Below are 15014 nucleotides of genomic sequence, written 5' to 3' on the forward strand. Positions count from 1 at the left end.
TGCTCTTGATAAGCCTTCACAAGTAGAAATGAATAGAGCTGGCACTTCCCTCTCAGACACACCAGGTATATATTATATACACCCAGGCCAGGTAGCTAATTACCAGAGGGAGGTAGCCGCTAGGTCCTAGAGACAGCATCTCATCTAAGAAGATGTCTGTAATGCCAAACGTAGAGATCTCCTGCAATCAACTGCAGGGCGACTGTCTGTCACCTCTGATACACCCGTGACAGTCTGGAGCTGTGCTGTTCCAGATATCTACATCTGGACACTGCGGCAGCGGCAAACAGTTCAACGTGGGAAGTAAACGGTGTAAGATCTGATGCTGATAATCATCCGTAGTACTGGAAAACCTCTTTAAGTACATGGCATAATTTGAGCCATAAATTATTTTTATTTTTTTCATCTCCATATTTCAAAGGTCATACTTTTTATTTCTCTGTTGATGTAGCATCATTAACCCCTTAAGGACGGAGCCAATTATGTCCTTAATGACCAAGTAAATTTTTACAATTCTGACCACTGTCACTTTATGGGGTAATAACTCTGGAACACTTCAATGAATCCCGCTGATTCTGACATTGTTTTTTCTTGACATATTGTACTTCATGATAGTGGTAAAATTTCTTTGATATGACTTTAATTTATTTGTGAAAAAATCTGAAATTTGGTGAAAATGTTGAAAATTTCACAATTTTCAAAATTTTAATTTTTGCATTAGCCCCAAATTTCTCACTTTTTACAGAGGTAACACCAAAAGTGGCAATCACATGACACTGGACCAGAAAAACCGTCTCTGATCATGTTCTCTGGGGTCTCAGCTACCCCCGGTAGCTGAGACCCCGGAGAATTTCCAACGCTGGGGGGCGCTACACTATTATTCCTCAGTGACGCATTTTAACAGCGCTGAGGAATAAGTACCCTTAATGACTGCCGTAAAAATCCGTTATGGTGGTCGTTAAGGGATTAAGGCTTGTTTTGGAGTATCAGTTGTATTTTTATTGACCATTTTGATATATATATAATGTATTGAAAAACTCTTATTAACACACATATTTAGTGTTTTAGTTTCAAATGGCGACACTGTTGATACAAAATTGATGAGTTTTTGATGTTTCACTGATTTTGCATCAACACTTTTTTAAAAAATGCTTTGTTTTTTTGTCACTCCATTTGAAGAGCTGTCACTTTTTATTCTTTGGATAGTTGCTGTAGGAGGTCTTGGAGGATAAGTTGTAGTTTTCATTGGTGCTGTTTTGGATTTTTACAACTTGTTAACTATCTTTTTAAGAGAAGGGATGAAAAAACACTGCAGTTCTGACATTATTTTTTATTTCTTTTTAATAATAAATAGCACCCATGTCACAAAGAATTTGTTAGGATATCGAGTGTGTCCCCTCCTGCTGTAAAACCACTTAGTTCCCGCGGTTAAATAACAAATCTCTGACTCCAGCTGTTGGAGCAGGCTGTCAGCTGTACAATACAGTAGGCACCCTCAAGTGATTTTGGCAATGCTCTTATTTTCACACCATCGTTTCATCAAAATATTACAGCAGTTTGCAGAAGCAAACCTCATACATACTGTTATGCCACAAGGTGCGAATTTGTTATATGTGTATGTGTGTATATACAGTATGAGTATATGTGTGTGTGTTGTACTAATATATGCCAGTTTTGAGTTTAAAAGATAGGTAACTCTTCTTACTTTGGACAACATACACATTTAATAAATGATAAACAATTTCTATATGGTACATAACACATATATTTCAGAATTACAATATAATACAGACCAAATCCTTGTAGAGCTCCTCCAATCAGTTGTGCGTCTATCATGGGATCACAGTTGGGGTTTGGGAATACTGTCCCCTGGACCTGCTGAGTTGTCAAAATATAAATAATTACACTACTGAAAATCAGGATTTCATAAAAGAAAAAAAAATGAAAATCCATAGTGAAGCAGACATTGAGACATGTGTTGCACTGTAGCAAGATTTCCTTTTGGGATTTGCTTAAGCAATTACACTTGAAAGAGACTCTCACACAAGCAAAGCAACAAATGTTACTACAAAAGAAAGATGTCCTTGTCCATTTAAGCTATCAATATGACCAGAATGGGATAAATTACACAACAGGTACAGTATATGGTGATAATTTTGTCCAGAGTTTGCATTAGCAATAGACATATTAAATACAGCCTAAACTTGCCTCCCAGTCAGTATTTGAGCCCGAATATACAAGTGTTTCTCACTAAATTAGAATATCATCAAAAAGTAAATTTATTTCAGTTCTTCAATACAAAAAGTGAAACTCATATATTATATAGAGTCATTACTAGAGATGAGCGTTGTTCTACTCGAACTGTTCGCCAATCTCAAATTCGAGCTATTTTGGGCGGTGTTCGAGCTGTTCGGCGAACACGAACAATTTGAGAAAAATTCGGCTGTTCGAGGTTATGTTCGATAACTGTTCGTGCACCAAAATCATAACTGGATTTTTTCTCAGTAATGATGAAAATTAATGTTAATACGCAGTTTGAGTGTACAGTGGGGTGGGGGGAGGGGCAGGGGATGGATCTCTGCAGGAACAATGAAGATCTCCATTTTTTTTCTCTTTCCCGCATTTACAGTGGGGAGGTGCAATCTGTCAGCCTATCAGCAGCGCACACACGGAGCGAAGTGCTTTTTTTCACACAAGCAAGGGCTTGTGTCATTGGCAGTGTATGTCACATGTCCTTGCCCTATAAGACCAAGCCATTTTCCCCGTCGCCACCATTTTCTCACTGCTGCAGCTGCGTGTTAGACGGCACCGCTGTTGCTGTGTGCTCTATACCTTGTTAATTTCAAGCCAATTTTCGCACAAATCTACAGATAGCTTGGGAGTAGGGAATAGTTGTGATTGCAGTCCTTTTAAGGACTAGGTTACAGCATTTCCTACGACTTTTATCAGGCAGGTCTGTGCTCTTAAATAGATAGGTTGTGGGAGTAAAGACTAATTGTAATTGGAGTCCTTTTCAGGACTAGGTTACATCAGTTCCTATCAGTTTTTGCCAGGCAGGTCTGTGCCAGTGCTGTGCAAGTTTTTTTCACAGCATTTGGCTGAATCTAGCAAAGCTAATCCTTTTTGGCCTATTGCAGAGTGTGTTAGTCAGTGGAGTAGCCTATCTGTGTTGCAAGATATACCACCTGTGTATAGAATACCAATTTTTTTACTGCACCTAGTGAAGTAAAATCTTTTGGGCATAGCATCATTCTATTAGTCCATCTATACTGACCTCCATCAGGTTGCAAACTGAATCTATTTTTTTTCTGCATCTAGCTCTGAAAAAATATTTGTCCTTCTAGCAGTGTGTCGGACTTTCTCTATTAGTCTATCTATACTGACCTCCATCAGGTTGCAAATTCAAAATAATTTTTATCTGCATCTACAGTACCTCTGAAAAAATATTTGGGCTTCTAGCTGTGTGTGGGACTTGTTGTATTAGTCCATCTATACTGACCTCCATCAGGTTGCAAACTGAAAATATTTTTTTCTGCATCTACCTCTGAAAAAATATTGGGCTTCTAGCTGTGTGTGGGACTTGTTGTATTAGTCCATCTATACTGACCTCCATCAGGTTGCAAACTGAATATATTTTTTTCTGCATCTACCTCTGAAAAAATATTGGGCTTCTAGCTGTGTGTGGGACTTGTTGTATTAGTCCATCTATACTGACCTCCATCAGGTTGCAAACTGAATATAATTTTTTTCTGCATCTAGCTCTGAAAAAATATTTGGCCTTCTAGTAGTGTGTCGGACTTTCTCTATTAGTCCATCTATACTGACCTCCATCAGGTTGCAAATTAAAAATAATTTTTATCTGCATCTACAGTACCTCTGAAAAAATATTTGGCCTTCTAGCAGTGTGTCGGACTTTCTCTATTAGTCCATCTATACTGACCTCCATCAGGTTGCAAATTCAAAATAATTTTTATCTGCATCTACAGTACCTCTGAAAAAATATTTGGGCTTCTAGCGGTGTGTGGGACTTGTTGTATTAGTCCATCTATACTGACCTCCATCAGGTTGCAAACTGAATATATTTTTTTCTGCATCTACCTCTGAAAAAATATTGGGCTTCTAGCTGTGTGTGGGTCTTGTTCTATTAATCCATCTATACAGACCTCCATCAGGTTGCAAACTGAATATAATTTTTTTCTGCATCTAGCTCTGAAAAAATATTTGGCCTTCTAGCAGTGTGTGAGACTTTCTCTGTTAGTCCATCTATACTGACCTCCATCAGGTTGCAAACTGAATATATTTTTTTCTGCATCTACCTCTGAAAAAATATTGGGCTTCTAGCTGTGTGTGGGTCTTGTTCTATTAATCCATCTATACTGACCTCCATCAGGTTGCAAACTGAATATAATTTTTTTCTGCATCTAGCTCTGAAAAAATATTTGGCCTTCTAGTAGTGTGTCGGACTTTCTCTATTAGTCCATCTATACTGACCTCCATCAGGTTGCAAATTAAAAATAATTTTAATCTGCATCTACAGTACCTCTGAAAAAATATTTGAGCTTCTAGCTGTGTGTGGGACTTGTTGTATTAGTCCATCTATACTGACCTCCATCAGGTTGCAAACTGAATATATTTTTTTCTGCATCTACCTCTGAAAAAATATTGGGCTTCTAGCTGTGTGTGGGACTTGTTGTATTAGTCCATCTATACTGACCTCCATCAGGTTGCAAACTGAATATATTTTTTTCTGCATCTACCTCTGAAAAAATATTGGGCTTCTAGCTGTGTGTGGGACTTGTTGTATTAGTCCATCTATACTGACCTCCATCAGGTTGCAAACTGAATATATTTTTTTCTGCATCTACCTCTGAAAAAATATTGGGCTTCTAGCTGTGTGTGGGTCTTGTTCTATTAATCCATCTATACAGACCTCCATCAGGTTGCAAACTGAATCTAATTTTTTTCTGCATCTAGCTCTGAAAAAATATTTGGCCTTCTAGCAGTGTGTCGGACTTTCTCTATTAGTCCATCTATACTGACCTCCATCAGGTTGCAAATTAAAAATAATTTTTATCTGCATCTACAGTACCTCTGAAAAAATATTTGGGCTTCTAGCTGTGTGTGGGACTTGTTGTATTAGTCCATCTATACTGACCTTCATCAGGTTGCAAACTGAATATATTTTTTTCTGCATCTACCTCTGAAAAAATATTGGGCTTCTAGCTGTGTGTGGGACTTGTTGTATTAGTCCATCTATACTGACCTCCATCAGGTTGCAAATTGAATATAATTTTTTTCTGCATCTAACCCAGCCAATAGTTTTGGCCTAATACCACAGTTTGGCCACTCAGCTCTGCTCGGTTACCATCCATTGTTTTTTTGTGCAAACAACTCCAGAGTTGTGAATTAGTCAACCACCAAAATGAGTGGAAAAAGGCCTGCTGCTGGTGGAAAGGGGAATAGGCGTGTTGGGAAGGGGAAAAAAGGTTGTGTCCGTGGGGTAGGTGTTAAAGCAACAGTAACATCTGCAGAAGAAAGACCATCTTCCAGCCAAACTAAAATGTCTACTTCTTTTAGCGGACAATGTGATAAGATCCCTTTCTTACGGCCACGCCAATCGCTACAAATTCCAGATGAGGCACAAAAACAGCAGGTGCTTCAACGGATATCAAGTGCTCCTTTAAGTGGGCTCTCCTCCACATCAACTTCAACATCACAAATACTCCAGTCCTCAAAGGTGTCACCCAAATCGCACTTGCTTCCTCACAGCTCCCAAATCTCCAGCTGCCCGTCTGAGTATGAGGTAGAACAGATGGTTAAGTCTGCAGAGCTGTTTACTCATACTATAGCCTGGGAATCAGAGGTCGACTCCAGCGCTTCTGTGAATCCAGACGAGGAAATGATCTGCACTGATGCCCAGAATCTTTATGAGTCGGATCCAGGACCAGACGCAGAAGGTTCTGACCATAATGTAGACCCTCATTCCCAAACTGTAACTCCTGTTGGTGGAGACAATGAGGAAGACGATGATAAGACTCAAATACCTGATTGGAGCGACAACTTTAGTTTTTTGTCAGGGCAGGAACAGGTTGGCTCTGAGGACGATGGGTGTGATAACACACAGGGTGATGATGATGAGGTTGGAGATCCCACTTACTGTCAACCCACAGTCAGCCAAGAGATGAGGTCAGCAGAGGAGGTGGAGGAAGATGCTAGTGACGACGAGGTCAGGTTGCGCCTTCCTGGACAGAGACGTAGTACTGGAAGCACGTCAACAACTGCATCCTCAAACACAACTCTGCCTCTCACCACAAGTCGTGGTGGCTCTTCAGGTCGCATGGGTGCTAAGCCTTGCATAGCCTGGGCATTTTTTCAGATCGATAAAGATGACCCAACTCGTGTTATCTGTAACATTTGTCAGCAAAAGCTAAGTAGAGGCCAAAAAATACATAGTTTGAGTACTTCATGCATGAACCGGCACATGGACATGAAGCATAAGTTGCAGTGGGAAGCTCAGTGTGCTACAATGCGGCCTAGCCGGCCGGGCCAACCACCGTCTGCCATATCTTGTGCATCCGCGGCCTCTTCATCCTCTGTGACTGGGGGGACAGCAGTCACACCTGTTTTGGGGTGCAGACCTGCCACCTCTTTACCCGCAACAGCCAGCGTGATTGGCAGGTCATCATTTTCTTTGGAGGTGGTAACACCAGCTGGTGTTGAGCGCTGTCCGACATCGATAGCACCACCTTTGGATCAAGGCAACCTAACATGTCCGCCTGCATCTTCCTCACAGACCGGCAGTTTGCCGGGGACACCCTTATCAACCCCGTCTAAGCACAATAGCCAGCCCTCGGTCCCTCAGATGTGGACAAGTAAAAGACCATTTGCTCCTAGCCATGAGAAAGCTAAGAGGTTGAATTTCACCATCTGCAAGCTCTTGGCTACAGAAATGCTGCCTTTCCGCCTGGTGGACACAGAGGATTTTCGAGACCTTATGTCCGTCGCAGTGCCCCAGTACCAGATGCCCAGTCGGCACTACTTCTCAAAGAAAGGTGTGCCTGCGCTCCACCAGCATGTCGCACACAACATCACCGCTTCTTTGAGAAACTCTGTGTGTGACAGGGTGCATTTCACCACAGACACTTGGACGAGTAGGCATGGACAGGGGCGTTACATGTCGCTGACTGGGCACTGGGCAACTATGGTGACAGCAGGACAAGGGGCTGCTGTCCAAGTCTTGCCGTCCCCACGAGTTGTGCGTCAATCCTCTTTATGTCAAAGTTCCTCCACTGCTTCTGCCTCCTCAACCTCCTCTCGGTCTTCCACCTGCACCCAAAGCCTGTCTGGTCATGCCACAAGCTTTCTAATTGCGCAGAAGGGATCCTGCACACCTCCTTACTATGCTGGCAGTAGGGCTCAACGTCATCAGGCGGTTTTTACTTTGAAATGTCTGGGAAATGTGAGTCACACAGCTGAGGAGTTGTGGTCAGCTCTGGAGAACCAATTTCATGAATGGTTGTCTCCACTGGACCTGAAACCAGGGAAGGCCATGTGCGACAATGCTGCAAACCTGGGTGCGGCCCTTCGCTGGGGCAATGTCACACACGTGCCTTGTATGGCTCACGTGTTGAACCTGGTTGTCCAGCAATTTTTAGCCCACTATCCCAGACTAGATGGCCTTCTGCAGAGGGCACGGTCGCTGTGTGCTCACTTCCGCCGTTCGCATCCCGCAGCTCAGCGACTTACATCTCTACAGAAGTCGTTGGGCCTGCCACTTCACCGGCTAAAATGCGATGTGCCTACCCGGTGGAATTCAACTCTGCACATGTTGCAGCGACTGTGGCAGCACCGACAAGCCCTGGTGCAATACGTTCTGACGTATAGCCTGGGCCAACGAGATTCAGAGGTGGGGCAAATCACGCTGGAGGAGTGGTCTCAGATCAGGGACCTATGCACCCTTCTGCACAGTTTTGAAATGGCGACGAAGATGTTTAGTGCTGACGATGTCATTATCAGCATGACTATTCCGGTGATTTACATGCTGGAGCACATGTTAAACAGAATTCGGAGTCAGGTGGTGGCACAAGAGGAGGTGGAGGAAGTAGAGGAGGAGGAGTTGTATGCGGAAGGGCTAACATCTGCAAGGTCCAGACGGTCGGCAGCACCAAGGCGGCAGGCATGTGAGGGTGGGGGAGATGGTTTTACCAGGGCGCATGGTAGCAGCCAAACTAGTGAGGAAGGTGCAGGAGCCCAGGAAGAAGTGGAGGACGAACTGATGGAAGACTCATCAGATGAGGGAGACCTTGATCACATTTCTGTTGTGCGAGGTTGGGGGGAGAGGACAGAGGAAGGAAGCATGATTGTTACCTCGCCACCAACACAACAGGGACTTGGTGCTCCTGGATGCGCAACACACATGAGTGCCTTCTTGCTGCACTACCTGCAACATGACCCTCGAATTGTGAGAATTAGAAATAATCCTGACTACTGGGTTGCCACACTGTTAGATCCCCGGTACAAAAGTAAATTTGCAGAAATTATTCCTGCCATAGAAAGGGATGCACGCATGCAGGAGTATCAGCAGAGACTGTTGCAGAATCTTACATGTGCTTTTCCACAAAATACCAGTGGTGCACGTAGTGAATCTCACAGTTCCAACTTGCCAACCGTGGGACCGTCAAGTGTTCAGCACTCAAACCGTAACAGAACCACAGTATCTGCTGGTAACATCAATTTTGCGGAATCATTTCACCACTTTTTTAGCCCATCCTTTGCAAGGCCACAGGAGACAAGAAGTCTGACACATAGTCAACGCCTAGAGACGATGGTACAGGAGTATCTCCAAGTAAACATTGAAGCCACGACTGTGTCACTGGACCCTTGCTCTTTTTGGGCTTCCAATCTGGATAAATGGCCGGAGCTAGCCACTTACGCCTTGGAGATCTTGTCATGCCCCGCAGCCAGCGTTCTGTCTGAACGTGTGTTCAGCGCTGCTGGTGGTGTGCTGACAGATAAGCGCACGCGGCTCTCCACTGATAATGTAGACAGACTCACGTTCATAAAGATGAACAAATCATGGATCCGAAACGACTTTTCTACCCCTGTGTCATCCTGGGGAGAGTAAAAGCTTGATGATTGGTTAAAATCACCCTACCAACCGTTTTAAGCTTTCAAATTACTAATCATGTTTATCTGTATCTTGACTGGAAAATAATTTGGGCTTTGTAGCAGTGTGCAGCACTGATCCTATTAGGCCATCTATAATAAGCTCCACCAGATTTAAAATTAAAAATAATTTTTAGCTGCATCTAGCCCGGAAAATAATTTTGGGGCTCCGAGATGCGCAAGACACATAAGTGCCTTCTTGCTGCACTACCTGCAGCATGACCCTCATATTGTCAGAATTCGAAGTAATCATGACTACTGGGTTGCCACACTCTTAGATCCCCCAAACTTTTCGATCAACCTTTTCATTTTAATAAAGACCAAAAAAATGGTCATTTTTGAAATTATAAGCATTAGCAGGTTGTTAGAAACTGAAATCAAACAGTTTTCAACTCAAAACTTTATTGTAGGTGATGTTACATTTTCACATAGGACCCCTTGTTCGAAAGGAGCTTCTGAGCTCTCTCGTCCATTGAATTTGTCAGGTTTTGGATGGTTTCTGCTTCAATTGTTTTGCATGAGGACAGAATACCCTCCCAGAGCTGTTGCTTAGATGTGAACTGCCTCCCGCCATCATAGACACTCCTTTTAATGATGCTCCAAAGGTTCTGAATGGGTTAGAGGTCAGGGGAGCATGGGGGTCACACCATAAGTTTGTCCCCTTTTATGCCCATATCAGCCAGAGATGCAGATGTTTTATGTGCAGCATGAGATGGTGCATTATCATGCAGAAAAATGATCTTGCTGTGAAATACACGGTTCTTCTTCTTGAACCATGGCAGGAAGTGCTGTTTGAGAAAATCCACATACATTATGGAGTTCATCTTTAGCGCCTTCAGGGATCCTAAAGGGGCCAACAATCTCTCTCCCCATGATTCCAGCCCAAAACATTACTCCACCTCCTCCTTGTTGGCGCTGTAGCCGTGTTTGCGTGGGGTGTCCATCAACCAGCCATCCTCCACTCCATCCATCTGGACCATCGAGCGCTGCACGGCACTCATCCGTGAACAAAACAGTTTTGAAATCAGTCTTCATGTAATGTTTGGCCCACTGGAGCCGTTTCTGCTTGTGTGAAGTGGATAGAGGAGGTCGACAGGATGGCGTATGCACAGCTGCAAACCTCTGAAGGACCCTGCATCTTGTTGTTCGGGGGACGTTGGAGGCACCAGCAGCTTCAAAAACTTGTCTGCTGCTATGACAAGGCTTTCTTGCCGCTGCTCTTTTAACCTGACGTAATTGCCTGTAGGAAAGAGTCCTCAATTTGCCCTTATCAGCACGCACACGTGTGTACTGTGAATCAGCTACATACTTCTTGATTGCCAAGACACTTCATCCTGATCATCGCACAATGTTGATTGTAGTCATGCCTTGACCTAAACACTCCACAATTTGTTGCTTCTCAGCAGCCGACACATCCTTTTTCTTTCCCATTTTGGCAGAAAATGTAGGCTGCTTAATAATGTGAGAGAGCCTTCTTAAGTAGTCTTGCCTTTCATTGGACACACCTGCCAAACTAATTAGCACAGGTGTCTGCAATTGCTTACAGTGATATAAAGAGCCCTGACACACATCACCATCAATGAGTTTAACTGACAAACAAACAAATTCTTCCCTTATCACTCCTAAACACTTTTTGCATAATAATTTGGAACGCAGTGTACATGTGCTTTTCCACAAAACACCAGTGGTTCACGTAGTGAATCTTACAGTTCTAACTTGCCAACCGTGGTCTGTATGGAATTGTTCAATAAAGGGCCCAAAATTAAGATAACATAGATGGGAGAGGTCTCTATGAATAGGAATTCCTAAGTTTTTGATACCCTGTGAGGGCCAGGCAAAGGGAAAGTTGAACTGGATGGAATCCTATATGGATTTGGGGAGGGAGAGATCGAGGGCCTCAGACTTCGCTACATTGATTTTAAAATTTTACCATGTAACAAAGTGATCTATTTCAGCCATAACAGCAGGGATGGATATATGTGATTGAGTGATATATACTAGGACATCATCAGCAAATAGAGAGCACTCGTACTCGGTGCCTCCCACCTCAATCCACCTAATATTGGGGTTATGGCGAATTGATGAGAGCAGGTGCTCCGTCACTAGGATGTATAAGAGAGGGGACAGAGGACATCCCTGCCTTGTCCCATTGGTGATTGTGAAAGGTGATGAAAATGCTCTGACGCACCCCCTGGGCCTTGGGACACCCGGAGCCGGACCCTTTTTGGTGGATGCTGGTGGTTGTAGTCTTCGTGGCGGCGACCCGGTTCCGTGGCTCAGGGCGGTCAAACCAGTGGCGGAACTATTTATGTGGTTTTGATGTTTAAATGTCCGACTACGCCACCCGTGGATTGCGGTCAGAGTGAACCGCCGCTACAGGGCAGACCGCTGAGGCTGGTGTTGTGGGTGCAGCAGAGCGTAGCATAACTCCCCACGGGAGGAGTATAGCCTCAGGGCAGTGTATGCGGAGGATGGGGGTGATGGTGCAGGGCAGCAGCAGTAACGACACGGAGTCAGTGATGCAGTCCAGGGCCTTTACTCACAGTTCTTATTATCCAGACCACGTCTGCAGGTAACGGCTGCCCACGTCGTACTGTGCTCACCAGGTGAGGGGCTCAGACAACTCCCAGATAACTTTGGAGCACTTCACAGGACCCCCTTTGTGTGTCCTTTGCCTGGCCTTTCTTACCAACACTTCTGTCCGGCTGCCTCGGGCCTCCTCTTGGTAAACTTGGCACCAGTTTCCCTGACCCTATGTGGTGCCTTCCTAGCGGGTGTAGCGAGGGGCTGCGCCACATAAAATGTCAGAGCCTCCGGTTTCTAGCTGAGGGTCGTTTCCTGCCTCCACTAGTTCGGGGACCGGTCTCCCCCTTTGGCCTGACCCCTCCACGCAGGTGGATTCGGGCGTGCGGTGGCGACTCGCCCGTCCGCACCCCTGGGATCCCTTCATTCCTCGTTCCTGGAGCCTTCTCCGCTCCTCTTCCTTCCTTCTCCCTCTTCCAGGCCTGGGCCTCTGTTACTAGGCCCGCCTCCGGAGCAGAGCTCATGCAGAGCCCCTGCTCCCTGCCACTTCTGCTCAGACTTCTCTGCACTGAACTAAGATGGTGCCCACCTTTTATACTCCCTTCTCAATGCACCCAGGAACTGCTTCCTCCCTGCTCCTGCACTACAGGGTTCCCCTTCCTCAGTGTTCCCTCCCCCCACTCCAGCCAGGGACAGGGACTGTCGTGCCCATCTCAGGTGCATATTGGTCGCCCTGCCCCACGGCAATGTGGTGTAATGCATGGAGGTGTCGGGTCCTGATCCACACTCCATCCTTACCTGAGAGTGAGATATCACACCTCTGGGTGAGGTGCAATACGTCTGTAGCAACCGAGCCCTCAGGGTGCTACAGTTCCATTTATCTTCAGCCTAGGTGACGTATTGCGATACAGGGCCGTGATTTTGGCTATAAAAGGGTCCCCTAGACCCCTACCCCAAGCTTTTTAAGAGAATCATATATGGCGTGCCAGGAGACTCTATGGAATGCTTTCTCAGCATCCAACGAGAGTATCTAATTACAAATTTTTAACTGCATCTAGCCCAGGAAATACTTTGTGCCTAGTAGCAGTGTCTGCTAGTCAGCGGATTATCCCGGCTGTTAAGCAAGCTACACCACCTGTAGTTTAGACACTTAATTTTTTCAAAGGAAATGCTTCGGGACCATGGGATACTTAGTGAAGAGCATCAGGAGGCACCCCAAGGCATAGGGGCTGGGACTGGCAGTAGGATGCCTTGCGGTGGACAGCCGAGCTCGTTCCTTATAAAAGCTTTTTAACTGCAGCAGCTTTAGTGGACGCTACTGGAGCTGGAATTACCGCGGCTGCTGGCATGAGACTTGCCCTCCAATAGATCCTTGTAAATGGATTTAAAGTGTATTCATTCAAATTAGAGAGACAATTTAAATTAAAAAGCTTAGAGCTGCCTCCACCACAGGGGGGCTCGCTCGACCCACCAGCGGACAGGCACCAGTATTGAGAGAGGGGGGCTGGCCGTCAGGGTTCACCGCGGCTCTGGCACAAACCCGGCGACACGGAGGTGGCACGGGCAGGAGCGGACTGGCCGTGTCGGCTTCTCACTTTTTGGATTTTAGAAGGGCATGACATGCCTATATCTGTGTCTCCCCCTCCTTTTACTCCTCCACCTCTTTTCTTTTCGCATGACTATATGTACTTGTCACTTTTCCATGTGTTAGTTATGTCTTCTGAGCAGTTTGTCAGCTTTTGGACTCCTTTGAAGGTGTTTTCTATGTGTTTCTATGTGTTTTTGTTTGCCTGCCATTGGTTTTAACGGTGTTCGAAGGTGTTCGACGAACAGTTCGACGAACAGTTCGGCGAACACACGGGTGTTCGACGAACCGAACCGAACTCGAACACTACGGGGGTGGCTCAACACTAGTCATTACAAACAGAGTGATCTATTTCAAGTGTTTATTTCTGTTAATGTTGATGATTATAGCTTACAGCCAATATAAACACAAAAGTCATTATCTCAGTAAATTAGAATAATTAAAAAACACCTGCAAAGGCTTCCGATGCATTTAAAAAGGTCCCTTAGTCTGTTTCAGTAGGCTCCACAATCATGGGGAAGACTGCTGACTTGACAGCTATCCAGAAGGCAGTCAATGACACAATCCACAAGGAGGGTAAGCCACGAAAGGTCATTGCTAAAGAAGCTGGTTGTTCACAGAGTGCTGTATCCAAGCATATTAATGAAAAGTTGAGTGGACGGAAAAAGGGTGGTAGAAAAAGGTGCACAAGCTACTGGGATAACCGCAGCCTTGAAAGGATTGTTATGAAAAGACCATTCAAAAATTTGGGGGAGATTCACAAGTAGTGGACTGCTGCTGGAGTCATTGATTCAAGAGCCACCACACACAGACATATCCAGGACATGGGCTACAAGTGTCGCATTCCTTGTGTCAAGCCACTCATGATCAATAAATAATGCCAGAAGCGTCTTACCTGGGCCAAGGAGAAAATGACCTGGACTGTTGCTCAGTGGTCCAATGTGTTTTCAGATGAAAGTAAATTTTGCATTTCATTTGGAAATCAAGGTCCCAGAGTCTGGAGGAAGTGTGAAGAGGCACAAAATCCAAGCTGCTTGAGGTCTAGTGTGAAGTTTCCACAATCAGTGATGGTTTGGGGAGCCATGTCATCTGCTGGTGTAGGTCCACTGTATTTTATCAGGACCAAAGTCAGCGCAGCCGTCTACCATGAAATTTTAGAGTACTTCATGTTCCCTCTGCCAACAAGCTTTTTGGAGATGGAAATTTCACTCTCCAGCAGGACATGGCACCTGTCCACGCTGCCAAAAGTACCAATACCAGGTTTAAAAACAACATTATCACTGTGCTTGATTGGCCAGAAAACTCACCTGACCTTAAACCCATAGACAATCTATGGGGTATTGTCAAGAAAAAGTTGAGAGACACCAGACCAAACAATGCAGACGAGCCGAAGGCTGCTATCAAAGCAACCTGGGCTTCTATAGCACCTCAGCAGTGTCACAGGCTGATTTCCTCCATGCCACGCCACATTGATGCAGTAATTGATGCAAAATGAGCTCCGACCAAGAATTGAGTGCATTTACTGAACATACATTTCAGTAGGCCAACATTTTGCATTTTAAATTTTTTTTTCAAGCTGTTACAATACAATACAGTATTCTAATTTACTGAGATAATGACATTTGTGTTTTCATTGGCTGTAAGCCATAATCATCAACATTAACAGAAATAACCACTTGAAATAGATCACTGTTTGTAATGACTCTATATAATATATGAGTTTCACTTTTTGTATTGAAGA

At 44.7% G+C, this 15014-nt stretch overlaps 1 protein-coding gene across 1 annotated transcript in view; it reads right to left on the reverse strand.

Moving 5' to 3' along the window:
* ANXA10 (annexin A10) overlaps window positions 1–15014 on the reverse strand; it is a 154674-nt gene that overhangs the window by 106225 nt on the left and 33435 nt on the right. The window contains exon 2 of the mRNA XM_073644296.1: window positions 1794–1878. Within this exon, the coding sequence (XP_073500397.1) occupies window positions 1794–1878 (85 nt within the window). The remainder of the gene's footprint in view (window positions 1–1793; window positions 1879–15014) is intronic.

This window comes from Phyllobates terribilis, unplaced genomic scaffold, assembly GCF_046119375.1.
Source record: "Phyllobates terribilis strain yellow unplaced genomic scaffold, ASM4611937v1 Scaffold_1__5_contigs__length_1240528914, whole genome shotgun sequence".
Lineage (NCBI taxonomy): Eukaryota > Metazoa > Chordata > Amphibia > Anura > Dendrobatidae > Phyllobates > Phyllobates terribilis.